The sequence below is a fragment of the Salmo salar genome, chromosome 27, assembly GCF_965601325.2.
Source record: "Salmo salar chromosome 27, fSalSal1, whole genome shotgun sequence".
Classification (NCBI taxonomy): domain Eukaryota; kingdom Metazoa; phylum Chordata; class Actinopteri; order Salmoniformes; family Salmonidae; genus Salmo; species Salmo salar.
Genome location: NC_138317.1, coordinates 44,047,701 through 44,061,812, shown reverse-complemented (window position 1 = coordinate 44,061,812; position 14,112 = coordinate 44,047,701). Strand labels below are relative to the sequence as shown.

Below are 14,112 nucleotides of genomic sequence, written 5' to 3'. Positions count from 1 at the left end.
GCCAGCATCAGTCTGTGGTGGTATGAAGACAGCTACGAAAAATACAGATGAAAACTCTCTAGGTAGATAGTGTGGTCTATAGCTTATCATGAGATACTCTACCTCAGGCGAGCAAAACCTGGAGACTTCCTTAGATATCGTGCACCAGCTGTTATTTACAAAAATACATAGTCCGCCTCCCCTTGTCTTACAAGACGCCGCTGGTCTATCCTGCCGACGCAGTGTATAACCAGCCAGCTGTATGTTGATAATGTCATCGTTCAGCCACAACTCTGTGAAGCATAAGATATTACAGTTTTGAATGTTCCGTTGGTAGTTTAATCTTCCGCGTAGGTCATCGATTTTATTTTCCAAAGATTGCACGTTTGCTAGCAGAATGGAAGGCAGTGGGGGTTTATTCGATCGCCTACGAATTCTCAGAAGGCAGCCCGCCCTCTGGCCTGTTTATCTCCACCTCCTCTTCACGCAAATGATGTGGATCTGGTAATGTTCCCGGGAAAGCAGTATGTCATTCACGTCAGGCTCGTCGGACTCGTTAAAGGAAAAAACATGTCAGACACTCAAGTTCACACATATGCAGACCTTAATGTGGGAAAAACAGAAGATTGTATCCAAATGATCCCATCTGAGGTGAAAGATGGCAGAGTTGGAACAGTGTTTGTCAGACCATGAGACATTTTGAAAATCGGTCATCTCAGAAAATCGTCTGTAACTTCCAAAATGTTTTGACCTAAAAACTGTACAACCCCACAAGTGTCTTGGGACTCATCTGAAGTCGGTACAGCCCATCTGCCAACTGTTTGTAGCTTCCGAATAGTTTGTGCTAAAACACTTTCCATCTGTGGAAAGGTGAGACTCGTGCATGTCGGATGCCCACAGACCTCACAAGACTCGGTACCTGTTGAAAACAGGTCCCACGGTACATGTTGAAAACATTTATGGACGTACAGTATACTAGGAGACTGTTTAGTGACAAAAAATAAGGGGTTAAATACAGTGGCAAGAAAAAGTATGTGAACCCTTCGGAATTACCTGGATTTCTGCATACATTTGAGGGCAAAGTCACAACAATAACAACAATAGACAAACATAGTGTGCTTGAACTAATAACACACACATTATCGTATTTTTCTTGTCTACATTGAATACATCATTAACATTCACAGTGTAGGTTGAAAAAAGTATGTGAACCCCTAGGCTAATGACTTCTCCAGAAGCTAATTGTAGTCAGGAGTCAACTAACCAGGAGTCGAGTCAATGAGACAAGATTGGAGATTTTGCTTAGAGCTGCCCTGTCCCATAAAAGACTCTCACAAAATGTGAGTTTGCTATTCACAAGAAGCATTGCCTGATGTGAACCATGCATCGAAACAAAATAGATCTCAGAAGACCTCAGATTAAGAATTGTTGACTTGCATAAAGCTGGACAGGGTTACAAAAGAGTCTCTAAAAGTCAGTCCACGGTAAGACAAATTGTCTATAAATGGAGAAATGTCAGCACTGATGTTACTCTCCCTATGAGAGGCCGTCCTGCACAGATCAAATCAAATCAAATGTATTTATAAAGCCCTTCTTACATCAGCTGATATCTAAAAGTGCTGTACAGAAACCCAGCCTAAAACCCCAAACAGCAAGCAATGCAGGTGTAGAAGCACGGTGGCTAGGAAAAACTCCTTAGAAAGGCCAGAACCTAGGAAGAAATCTAGAGAGGAACCAGGCTATGAGGGGTGGCCAGTCCTCTTCTGGCTGTGCCGGGTGGAGATTATAACAGAACATGGCCAAGATGTTCAAATGTTCATAGATGACCAGCAAGGTCAAATAATAATAATCACAGTGGTTGTCGAGGGTGCAACAGGTCAGCAACTCAGAAGTAAATGTCAGTTGGCTTTTCATAGCCGATCATTCAGAGTATCTCTACCGCTCCTGCTGTCTCTAGAGAGTTGAAAACAGCAGGTCTGGGACAGGTAGCACGTCCGGTGAACAGGTCAGGGTTCCATAGCCACAGAATGCTCTTGCCGTTTATCAAGATGACTGCAAGAGCACAGCGCAGAATGCTCAATGAGGTTAAGAAGAATCCTAGAATGTCAGCTATAGACTTACAGAAATCTCTTGAAGATGCTAACATCTCTGTCGACGAGTCTACAATACATAAAACACTAAACAAGAATGATGTTCATGGGAGGACACCATGGAAGAAGCCACTGCTGTCCAAAAAAAAACATTGCTGCATGTCTGAAGCGAAAGAGCTCCTGGATGTTTCACAGCACTACTGGAAAAATATTCTGTGAACAGATGAAACTAAAGTTAAGTTGTTTTGAGAAAAAAAGGGACACCAACATCAAAACCTCATCCCAACTGTAAAGTATGGTGGAGGGAGCATCATGGTTTGGGGCTGCTTTGCTGCCTCAGGGCCTGGACAGCTTGCTATCATCGACGGAAAAATGAATTCCCAAGTTAATCAAGATATTTTGCAGGAGAATGTAAGGCTGTCTGTCTGCCAATTGAAGCTCAACAGAAGTTAGGTGATGCAACAGGACAACAGAACAGAAATAAATCAACATAAGTAAACCAACGACAGAATGGCTTCAACAGAAGAACATACACCTTCTGGAGTGGCCCAGTCAGAGTCCTGACCTCAACCCTGATTGAGATGCTGTGGCATAACCTCAAGAGAGCAGTTCACACCGGACATCCCAAGAATATTGCTGAACTGAAACAGTTTTTATAAGAGGAATAGTCCAAAATTCCTCTTGACTGTTGTGCAGGTCTGATCCGCAACTACAGAAAACGTTTGGTTGAGGTTATTGCTGCCAAAGGAGGCTCAACCTGTTATTGTCACACCTGCTCCCGCTCCCTCCCACTCGAGGGCACCGGTCTCCCCAGCATTACACCTGCCACCATCATTACGCACACCTGCCTTCCCCCGTCACGCGCATCAGCGATTATTGGACTCACCTGGACTCAATCACCTGTGTCATTACCTCCCCTATATCTGTCTGTTCCTTGCTTCAGGATTTAATGTTCGTATGTCATTATGTTACCCGACGCTGTTCCTGTCCTGTTTAATGTCTGTTCTGTTATTAAATGTTGTCTCCCCATACCTGCTTCTCATCTCCAGCGTCGGTCCTTACAGTTGTTAAATCCAAGGGTTTACATACTTTTTTCCAACCTGCGCTGTGAATCGGTCCTTACACGGTGTGTTCAATAAAGACATGAACAATTATAATTGTATTATAATTATAATTATAATAATTACAATTATAATTATTAGTTTAAGCAGACTGCGTTGTGACTTTGACTATTGTTGTGACTTTGATGAAGATCAGATCAAATGTTATGACAAATTTATGCAGAAATCCAGGTTATTCTATTCTAAAGGGTTCACATAATTTTTCTTCCCTCTGTAAAAAATATAGATATTATATTTCTATTATATAGATATAGAATAACAAATGTTTCCTGATCTTTTTTATATCTCTCAGATACAGGACAGACAATTCAGAACAAACTTCATTTAGGGTTTTTTTGGGCGGGGGGGGGGGGGGGGTAGGGACTATCTGTTGTTCCATGCAGGGAATCTGAAATTCTGTGTGTTTGTAAAATAATTTTGGGATTGATTTTTTTTTAATATATATATATATATATACTTTATGGGGTTTTTAAAATTCAAAATCAAATAGCAAAAGTATCCTTGGTATGACTTTCGGCTGTTCGTGCGCGCAATTTTCGTAATTCGAAGTATAAACCCATTCGTCAGGTGATTGGTCAATAGTAGGGATTATATATGTACCAGGCCAGCTGTGATTTAAAACCTGATGGCAATACTTTCTGGAGTATGAAGAAATGTATTGGTGAATTATATTAACCCCTTGGGAGGTGTTCATGTTTCTGTTATTCACCCAACGTTCACGGGTCTGATGGACCCACAACATTAGTGGGTTTTTAAAACAATACAGCCATAACAATTAACGTACAAATACTTCATACTTAGATGATTTATATCAATTACAAGCAATACAAACACTATACATGGTTAATATAGACAGTATACATGGTTAATATAGACAGTATACATGGTTAATATAGACAGTATACATGGTTAATATAGACAGTATACAGTATACATAGTTAATATAGACAGTATACAGTATACATGGTTAATATAGACAGTATACATGGTTAATATAGACAGTATACATGGTTAATATAGACAGTATACAGTATACATAGTTAATATAGACAGTATACAGTATACATGGTTAATATAGACAGTATACATGGTTAATATAGACAGTATACATGGTTAATATAGACAGTATACAGTATACATGGTTAATATAGACAGTATACATGGTTAATATAGACAGTATACAGTATACATAGTTAATATAGACAGTATACATGGTTAATATAGACAGTATACATGGTTAATATAGACAGTATACATGGTTAATATAGACAGTAGACAGTATACATGGTTAATATAGACAGTAGACAGTATACATGGTTAATATAGACAGTAGACAGTATACATGGTTAATATAGACAGTATAGATGGTTAATATAGACAGTATACATGGTTAATATAGACAGTATACAGTATACATGGTTAATATAGACAGTATACATGGTTAATAGAGACAGTATACATGGTTAATATAGACAGTATACATGGTTAATATAGACAGTATACATGGTTAATATAGACAGTATACATGGTTAATATAGACAGTATACATGGTTAATATTTGCCATTTACCTGTTAGATCACATTTATCAATAAAAGCTACAACAGCTGTCGTTAGAAGAAGGGGACCAAAGTGCAGAGTGGTAAAGTGTTCATAATTGTTTAATACTGAGAACACTAGAACACTAGAACACTAGAACAAAAATAGAAAAACACGAAAAGCCAACAGTTCCGTCAGGTAACAGATAACAAAACAGAAAACAACTACCCACAAACACAGGTGGGAAAAGGCTGCCTAAGTATGGTTCCCAATCAGAGACAACGATAGACAGCTGCCTCTGATTTGAAACCATACCTGGCCAAAACATAGAAATATAATGACATAGAATGCCCACCCCACACCCTGACCTAACAAAATAGAGAAATAAATTGTCTCTCTCAGGTCAGGGAGTGACAAAAGCGTTTTTTCTAAATAAAAATCAAGACAGGGGGAATAAACCAAATATAAATGAAACCAGGTTTTCATCACTACTGATGTTTATTGCTTTGAACTGAACAAACTGGAAGGACAAATTTTAACATACAGTATTTTATGGAAATGATAAATGAGCCCCGTTGAACACCAATTAAGGCCTGTCTACACACCACATGAGGGACAGAGTTTTACTGTGTGTGTGTGTTGCTAATGTATTTCTTCACTTGATGCGTGTGTTCTGTGTCTTCCTGTCCTTCTTGGGTCCACACACATCACAACGCTTCTTCTTGTTGCTACCGGCTGCAATCTAGAGTGATGAAAACACTTTAGTTCAGGAATTTTACTAACATCTCACTCACATATATAGTTACAGCAGGCCAAGGTAGGAGAGTCACACACACACGCACATGCAACAACATCACTCACACTTACTTCCTGTATTGGAGTTGTTGGTTCTGTGGGTCGGGGCTGATGGGGCAGCAGCATCCTCCTCCTGAATCCACCTCACGATGGCTGCAGATGCTGGGGTCTTTGGGTTATGTTGCCTCCTCTGGATTTGAGGTCTTACCAATGCCATGCCCAGCTCCTCAAGAAAGAGACATCTCCACTGGAACTACCCTCTGATCCAATCTGGGTTCAACGCCATCCAGAGGACAAACGTGTTGTACGCCGAGATGTCCAAGATGTTGAAGAATATCACAAGATGCCAGCGTAGGGTTCTTCATTTGCAGCTGTAGCCAGTCACCAGCTTGTCTAAATTGTCCACCCTTCCTTTTGTGGCATTGTAATCCATTATGATTTCTGTTTTTTTGATGTTCCCGGCCACAGATTCTCCCATCCCTATGCAACATACTCAGTACCACATTTTTGCCTTTCTTTGGGACTTTGATAGGCCTGTTCCGTGTGTTCAATAGCTGAGTTGGGAGCTCTGGCTTGTTTTTTCCTACTGTTCCTACCATCGTCAGCTTCCTCTTGATGAGCTCCTGTCCCAGCTTGTGAGAAGTAAAAAAGTTATTGCATGTGATGTTGTGGTCACAGAGTCCCTGTGTCACGTCCAGGACAACCCGCATCCCTTTGGTTCTTCTCAGAGGCTCCTCCATCTGGCTTCCCCGTATTAAAAGTTCCACGCATATGATGAAGCAGCCCAGATCTTGATTCCATATTTTGCGGGTCTAGTACTGACTAAATGGGCAGCGGCCCCTAAGCTGCATAAGCTGCTCATCAACAGTAACGTTGGGCCCAGGGTTGTGAAACAGGGGAAGGTGGTCCACCCACTTGTCCTACACTGACCTGATTGCAGCTAGCTTGTCTCTCTGCCGCCGAGCTGGTCTGGTGTCTCGGTTATCGATGCGGATAATCCTGGAAATAATGTGGAAGTTTTCCAGAGACATTGTTACACGGAAAAGTTCTCTGCCAGTTTCTGCATTCCCACAGGGATTCTGTGGATTCCCCATTGGATCTGAAAACACCAGCAAGGATAAGAACCCCAAAGTATGCATGTAAATACAATTGGTCCATCTACTTCCATCTCTCTCCAAAAACCCCCCTTCCCTCCAACATGTTGCAGTCCAGAATGATTGTCTGGATGGTGTCTGGGATGAACAGTTTAAAAGAAGACTTTATGTCCTGCACATGAGTAACCATGCGGCTTGGCTCATTCCTTGGGCAATTTTTTGACATCCATATTTCTCTTCCTGCAGGCTGCTGATGAGCTGGTTGCTGACAGGCTGGTCCTGGGGCTGGCTGAGGGTCAATCTCATCCTCTTCTTCCAACTCATTGTCAGACTCCGAATTCACAGAGACATGATCCTCATATTCTGAAAATTCTTCATCTTCCGAAGTGGAAGACGTTCCTTCCACACTAGCTTCTCTCTCTGCAGAGATTATTTTTTGCCATACTGATTGATTGTGATAACGAGCTATTTATTTGTTGTTGTTTGTTGTTTCCCTCCCCCAATTTCCACCTGGCTGGGGTAGAGTGGGGAGAAAATACAGAATTTTTTACAATGTATCGAAATAATGCATTGTAATAACAGTGTGCAGGTTCCCTCAAGATATTATGTAGTTTCACTACAAAGGGTAAAGGGTGCAGGAAAAGCAGCAGACAGGGAGACAGACAGGGAGACAGGGAGACAGACAGGCAGGGAGACAGACAGGCAGGGAGACAGACAGACAGACAGACAGACAGACAGACAGACAGACAGACAGACAGACAGACAGACAGACAGACAGACAGACAGACAGACAGGCAGGGAGACAGACAGACAGACAGACAGACAGACAGACAGACAGACAGACAGACAGACAGACAGACAGACAGACAGACAGACAGACAGACAGACAGACAGACAGACAGGCAGGACACAGACAGACAGACAGACAGACAGACAGACAGACAGACAGACAGACAGACAGACAGACAGACAGACAGACAGACAGACAGACAGACAGACAGACAGACAGGCAGGGACACAGACAGGCAGGGACACAGACAGACAGACAGACAGACAGACAGACAGACAGGCAGACAGACAGACAGACAGACAGACAGACAGACAGACAGACAGACAGACAGACAGACAGACAGACAGACAGACAGACAGACAGGTAGGCAGGGAGACAGGCAGGTTCTTGGTGCTATGTTGAAACAAACTCCGCCCAGGGAGGAGGAAGACGGAGTGAAGGCACACAGCAAACCTTTTTGTTTCATTTTTACTTGTTTTCACCTACACACACACTTTTCCACACTTTTATTACTCTCGGGTCCAGTGGACCTGAACACCACGTGTGTTATAAATGTGTGCTTTTATATGTTCTTCACAGAAAATGAGCCAAGGTCAATGAGTCTCAGGTTGAAAAAATAATTTGTTTTATCACTTTTCATTTAGTAAACATTGAAAACGGGTCCCACAGTCCAGAACACCACCCAAGGGTTAAATGAAGTGTTTTTTTTGTCATTCAATGAGCGAGGAATCGTTTTCATGCAAATTTTTTCAATTGAGAAAATACAGCACCAAACATCTTGTTTAGATGTAAAACCACTAGGATCTCCTTGAGCATTGAAATTAATGACCAGATTATCATAGACGAATTTGGACTATTTTGATGAAGTGTATACTGGCTACGGCGTCTTAAGATGGACAAACAGTACTATTGACGCTTTTTTGTGTCTTTTTTTCAAGCGAAGGTCTTTTAAGGGAACACACTATCCCGCGAGCGCTCCAAGAGCGGGGACGGGCGCCATGAATCCTCCGGCCGGCGGCACAGGAGCCGAACTGTGGGTTGGTGGAGCTCCGACGACAACCTCGATAGTGACAGCAGCTTCTTGGTAACCGGGGGCAACACCGGTCCGGGTGGTCGAAGTGGCGGGCGAGGCGGGTACCCCACGGGCCACGAGAGTCTGGACGCTGCTATCCAGGAGCTGACCATGAAGAAACTGCCCAAGCAGGGGAGTGTACCACCGGGCCCCGGGCCGGGGGAGTGCATGGCCTGTACCACTCTGGCCCTGGCAGGGGGGGAGGGTGGCGGAGGGGGAGGGTACCATGGAGGGCCAGGGCAACACTCGCTGAAGAGGAGCACGTGGTCGGCCATGACGGTCAGCCAGGCTAGAGAGGTGTACCCATCGTCTGTCCGGGGAGGAGGAGGAGGAGGAGGCTATGACAAGGCCTTGGTGCCTCTGGAGAACAAACTGAAGGAAAGGACCTTTCACTACCTACAGGTAGGTGGGTGGGTGGGAGGGAGGGAGGATGGATGGGTGAGAGGGAGGAGGAGGGAGGGAGGGAGGAGGAGGGAGGGAGGGAGGGAGGGAGGGAGGGAGGGAGGGAGGGAGGGAGGGAGGGGAGGGAGGATGGATGGATGGGTGAGAGGGAGGGGTGGGAGGGAGGGAGGGAGGGAGGGAGGGAGGGAGGGAGGGAGGGAGGGAGGGAGGGAGGGAGGGGGGAGGTTGTGTTAGTGAGTGTGGGTGGGTGGGTAGGTAGGTGAGAGAGAGAGAGGAGGGAGGGAGAGGGTTGTGTGTTTGCACCTGTAGCTTTCATCATGAATAATGTCCGTTTTAAATGTTGATGGTTACTCTGTGCAATAGGTGTTTGCGTATTAGATTAGATGAGGGGAAATAGTGACCTTAAAGTGGCTGTTAACTCCAAAATCAAAGTTTGTCAAAAGTGGCGTTTAAGTCCATATCCCACGCCATGTGTAAGCAGTGTAGATCCAACTTCCTGACTCTGGGAAAGATAGACACCGTCTCAAATGATCAAACGTCCATAGCCCTCTCCATGTCTAACTCTTCCTGAAGAGCTTTTCAGATATTTGAATATAGCGGGGGGAGAATATTTTGGAGCCTCATTTCAAAATGGTGTCATGCTATTTAACTGATATTATACCTATATATAAGAAACCAATCAAGCTTCTTTCACAATAATAACTTAGGCTACGTCCCTAATGGCACCCTATTCCCTATATAGTGCAGTACTTTAGACCAGAGCCCTATTCCCTATATAGTGCACTACTTTAGACCAGAGGCCTATTCCCTATATAGTGCAGTACTTTAGACCAGAGCCCTATTCCCTATATAGTGCACTACTTTAGACCAGAGCCCTATTCCCTATATAGTGGTACTACTATAGACCAGAGCTCTACTCCCTGTATAGTGCACTACCTTTGACACAGGAAACCCACAGGAAATCCACAGGGGACCCACAGGAAACACACAGGGGACCCACAGGAAACTCACAGGGGACCCAAAGGAAACTCACAGGGGACCCAAAGGAAACTCACAGGGGACCCAAAGGAAACTCACAGGGGACCCACAGGAAACTCACAGGGGACCCACAGGAAACACACAGGGGACCCACAGGAAACTCACAGGGGACCCACAGGAAACTCACAGGAGACCCACAGGGGACCCACAGGAAACTCACAGGGGACCCACAGGAAACACACAGGGGACCCACAGGAGACCCACAGGGGACCCACAGGAAACACACAGGGGACCCACAGGAAACTCACAGGGGACCCACAGGAAACACACAGGGGACCCACAGGAAACTCACAGGGGACCCACAGGAAACACACAGGGGACCCACAGGAAACTCACAGGGGACCCACAGGAAACTCACAGGGGACCCACAGGAAACTCACAGGGGACCCACAGGAAACTCACAGGAGACCCACAGGGGACCCACAGGAAACTCACAGGGGACCCACAGGAAACACACAGGGGACCCACAGGAGACCCACAGGGGACCCACAGGAAACTCACAGGGGACCCACAGGAAACACACAGGGGACCCACAGGAAACTCACAGGGGACCCACAGGAAACACACAGGGGACCCACAGGAAACTCACAGGGGACCCACAGGAAACTCACAGGGGATCCACAGGAAACACACAGGGGACCCACAGGAAACTCACAGGGGACCCACAGGAAACTCACAGGGGACCCACAGGGGACCCACAGGAAACTCACAGGGGACCCACAGGAAACACACAGGGGACCCACAGGAAACTCACAGGGGACCCACAGGAAACACACAGGGGACCCACAGGAAACTCACAGGGGACCCACAGGAAACTCACAGGGGACCCACAGGGGACCCACAGGAAACACACAGGGGACCCACAGGAAACTCACAGGGGACCCACAGGAAACTCACAGGGGACCCACAGGAAACCCACCTGGGACCCACAGGAAACACACAGGGGACCCACAGGAGACCCACAGGGGACCCACAGGAAACTCACAGGGGACCCACAGGAAACTCACAGGGGATCCACAGGAAACACACAGGGGACCCACAGGAAACTCACAGGGGACCCACAGGAAACTCACAGGGGATCCACAGGGGACCCACAGGAAACCTCTTTAGCAGTAAAGTAATTTCCCCCCTCCCCCTCCTCCTCCTCCTCCTCCTCCTCCACCTAACCCTCTTTAGCAGTAAAGTAATTTCCCCCCTCCTCCTCCTCCTCCCCCTCCTCCTCCACCTAACCCTCTCTAACAGTAAAGTAATTTTCCTCCCCCTACACCTCCTAACCCTGTTACGTTCAGAAGCTAGAAAACCAAATAATGTGTCTAAGCTGACATCAACCAAAACAAAACAGGTGGGGTTTCAGGAGGGGTTCTGAAAGACAGTCCTCCTCCAGCTAACCCTCTCCAACAGTAAAAACAAAAAAAAATTGACATTTTTGCAAATGTATAAATAAAACTGAAATATCACATTTACATAAGTACAGTTGAAGTCAGAAGTTTACATACACTATTTTGTAGTCATTAAAACTCGTTTTAACCACTCCACAAATTTCTTGTTAATAAACTATAGCTTTGGCAAGTCGGTTAGGACATCAGCGTCCACAAGTCATTTTTCCAAAAATTGTTTACAGACAGATTATTTCACTTATAATTCACTGTATCACAATTCCAGTGGGTCAGAAGTTTACATTCACTAAGTTGACTGTGCTTTTAAACAGCTTGGAAAATTCCAGAAAATCATGTCATGGCTTTAGAAGCTTCTGATAGGCTAATTGACATCATTTGAGTCAATTGGAGGTGTACCTGTGGATGTTTTTCAAGGCCCACCTTCAAACTTAGTGCCTCTTTGCTTGACATCATGGGACAACCAAAAGAAATCAGCCAAGACCTCAGAAAAAAAACATTGTTTGGACATAATGACCATTGTTATGTTTGGAGGAAAAAGGGGGACGCTTGCAAGCTGAAGAACACCATCCCAACCGTGAAGCATGGGGGTGGCAGCATCATGTTGTGGGGGTGCTTTGCTGCAGGAGGGACTGGTGTACTTCACAAAATAGATGGCAGCATGAGGAATGAAAATTATGTGGATTTATTGAAGCAACATCTCAAGACATCAGTCAGGAAGTTGAAGCTTGACCCCAAGCATACTTCCAAAGTTGTGGCAAAATGGCTTAAGGACAACAAAGTCAAGGTATTGGAGTGGCCATCACAAAGCCCTAACCTCAATCCTACAGAAAATTTGTGGGCAGAACTGAAATAGCGTGTGCGAGCAAGGAGGCCTACAAACCTGACTCAGTTACACCAGTTCTGTCAGGAGGAATGGGCCAAAATTCACCCAACTTATTGTGGGAAGCTGGTGGAAGGCTACCCGAAACGTTTGACCCAAGTTAAACAATCTAAAGGCAATGCTACCAAATACTAATTGAGTGTATGTAAACTTCTGACCCACTGGGAATGTGATGAAAAAATAAAAAGCTGAATTAAATAATTCTCTCTGCTATTATTCTGACATTTCATATTCTGAAAATAAAGTGGTGATCCTAACTGACCTAAGCCAGGGATTTTTACTGAGATTAAATGTCAGGAATTGTGAAAAACTGAGTTTAAATGGATTTGGCTAAGGTGTATGTAAACTTCTGATTTCAACTGCATATTCAAACCCTTTGCTCAGTACTTTGTTGAAGCACCTTTGGCAGCGATTACAGCCTTAAGTCTTCTTGGGTTTGATGCTACAAGCTTGGCACACCTGTATTTGGGGAGTTTCTCCCATTCTTCTCTGCAGATCCTCTCAAGCTCTGTCAGGTTGGATGGGGAGCGTTGCTGCACAGCTGTTTTCAGTTCTCTCTAGAGATGTTCAATCGGGTTCAAGTCCGGGCTCTGGCTGGGCGACTCAAGGACATTCAAAGACTTGTCCCGAACCCACTCCTGCGTTGTCTTGGCTGTGTGCTTAGGGTCGTTGTCCTTTTGGAAGGTGAACCTTCACCCCAGTTTGAGGTCCTGAGTGTTCTGGAGCAGGTTTCCATCAAGGATCTCTCTGTACTTTGCTCCATTCATCTTTCCCTCGATCCTGACTAGTCTCTCAGTCCCTGCCGCTGAAAAACATCCCCACAGTATAATGCTGCCACCACCATGCTTCACCGTAGGGATGGTGCCAGGTTTCCTCCAGATGTGACCAGAGAATCTTGACTCTCTTGGAAAAAAGGAAGGGGTCTGAAAACTTTCCGAATGCACCGTAGTATAACAGTACAGAACAGTATAGTATACCTGTATTGTATATTATTGTATAACAGTACAGTATAGTATAGTATACCGGTGTCGTATTTTGTAGTATTGTATAACACCACAGTATAGTTTTCCAGTATAGTATATTATAGTATAGGATTACAGTACAGTATACTATAGTATACAAGTATAGCATATTATAGTATCATATAGCAGTAGAGTATAGTATAGTATACCAGTATAGTATACCAGTACAGTATAGTTTAGCATAGTATATTGTATAGTATATGATAGTATAATATAACAGTACAGTACAGTATATCAGCATAATATGTTATAGTATGGTATAGTATAACAGTACCGTATAGTATATCAATATAGTATAGTATATTATGGTATATTGTATAGTGTGGTGTAGTATATTATAGTATATTATGGTATAGTATAACAGCACGCGCAGTGTAGTATAGTATAGTATAGTATAGTATAGTATAGTACAACAGTACATAACAGTTTAGTATACGAGTATACCATGTTATAGTATAGTAGAACAGTACAGTGCAGTATAGTGGACCAGTATACTATATGTAAGGGATAATCGCTAACGTCATGTACTTTACCTTGGAAATAATGGACAGCGCAGCGAGACGAGGTGAAACAGAGTCCCTTTGCTGAGTTTATTTTCCCAGGTAATATACAGAACGGAGGCGTTTATCCCGCTGATTCCACAGCTGCCAAAGAAATCAATACTAAAGCACACATTTACCGGTAGAAAAATAATATTTTTTCGTTGATATTTTCATTAATAAGAAAATTCATACTTTCTCATCTTTCGGGTTGGTAGAGACGCGAACCAGTCGTTCGTGAGATTAGTTCGTTATTTATGTTCTGTTGTCATGCTCGCTAGCAATGTTCTTATCCCTTGCTAGCTAACCAGCTAGCTGCGGCTAACACAGTCACAACCTCTGCAACCAGAATAACA

General features: G+C 44.1%; 1 protein-coding gene across 1 annotated transcript in view; it reads left to right on the top strand.

Moving 5' to 3' along the window:
* LOC106593151 (disks large-associated protein 3) overlaps positions 1-14,112 on the top strand; it is a 104,056-nt gene that overhangs the window by 54,110 nt on the left and 35,834 nt on the right. The window contains exon 4 of the mRNA XM_082970280.1: positions 8,360-8,880. Coding sequence (XP_082826406.1) covers positions 8,360-8,880 — 521 coding nt within the window. The remainder of the gene's footprint in view (positions 1-8,359; positions 8,881-14,112) is intronic.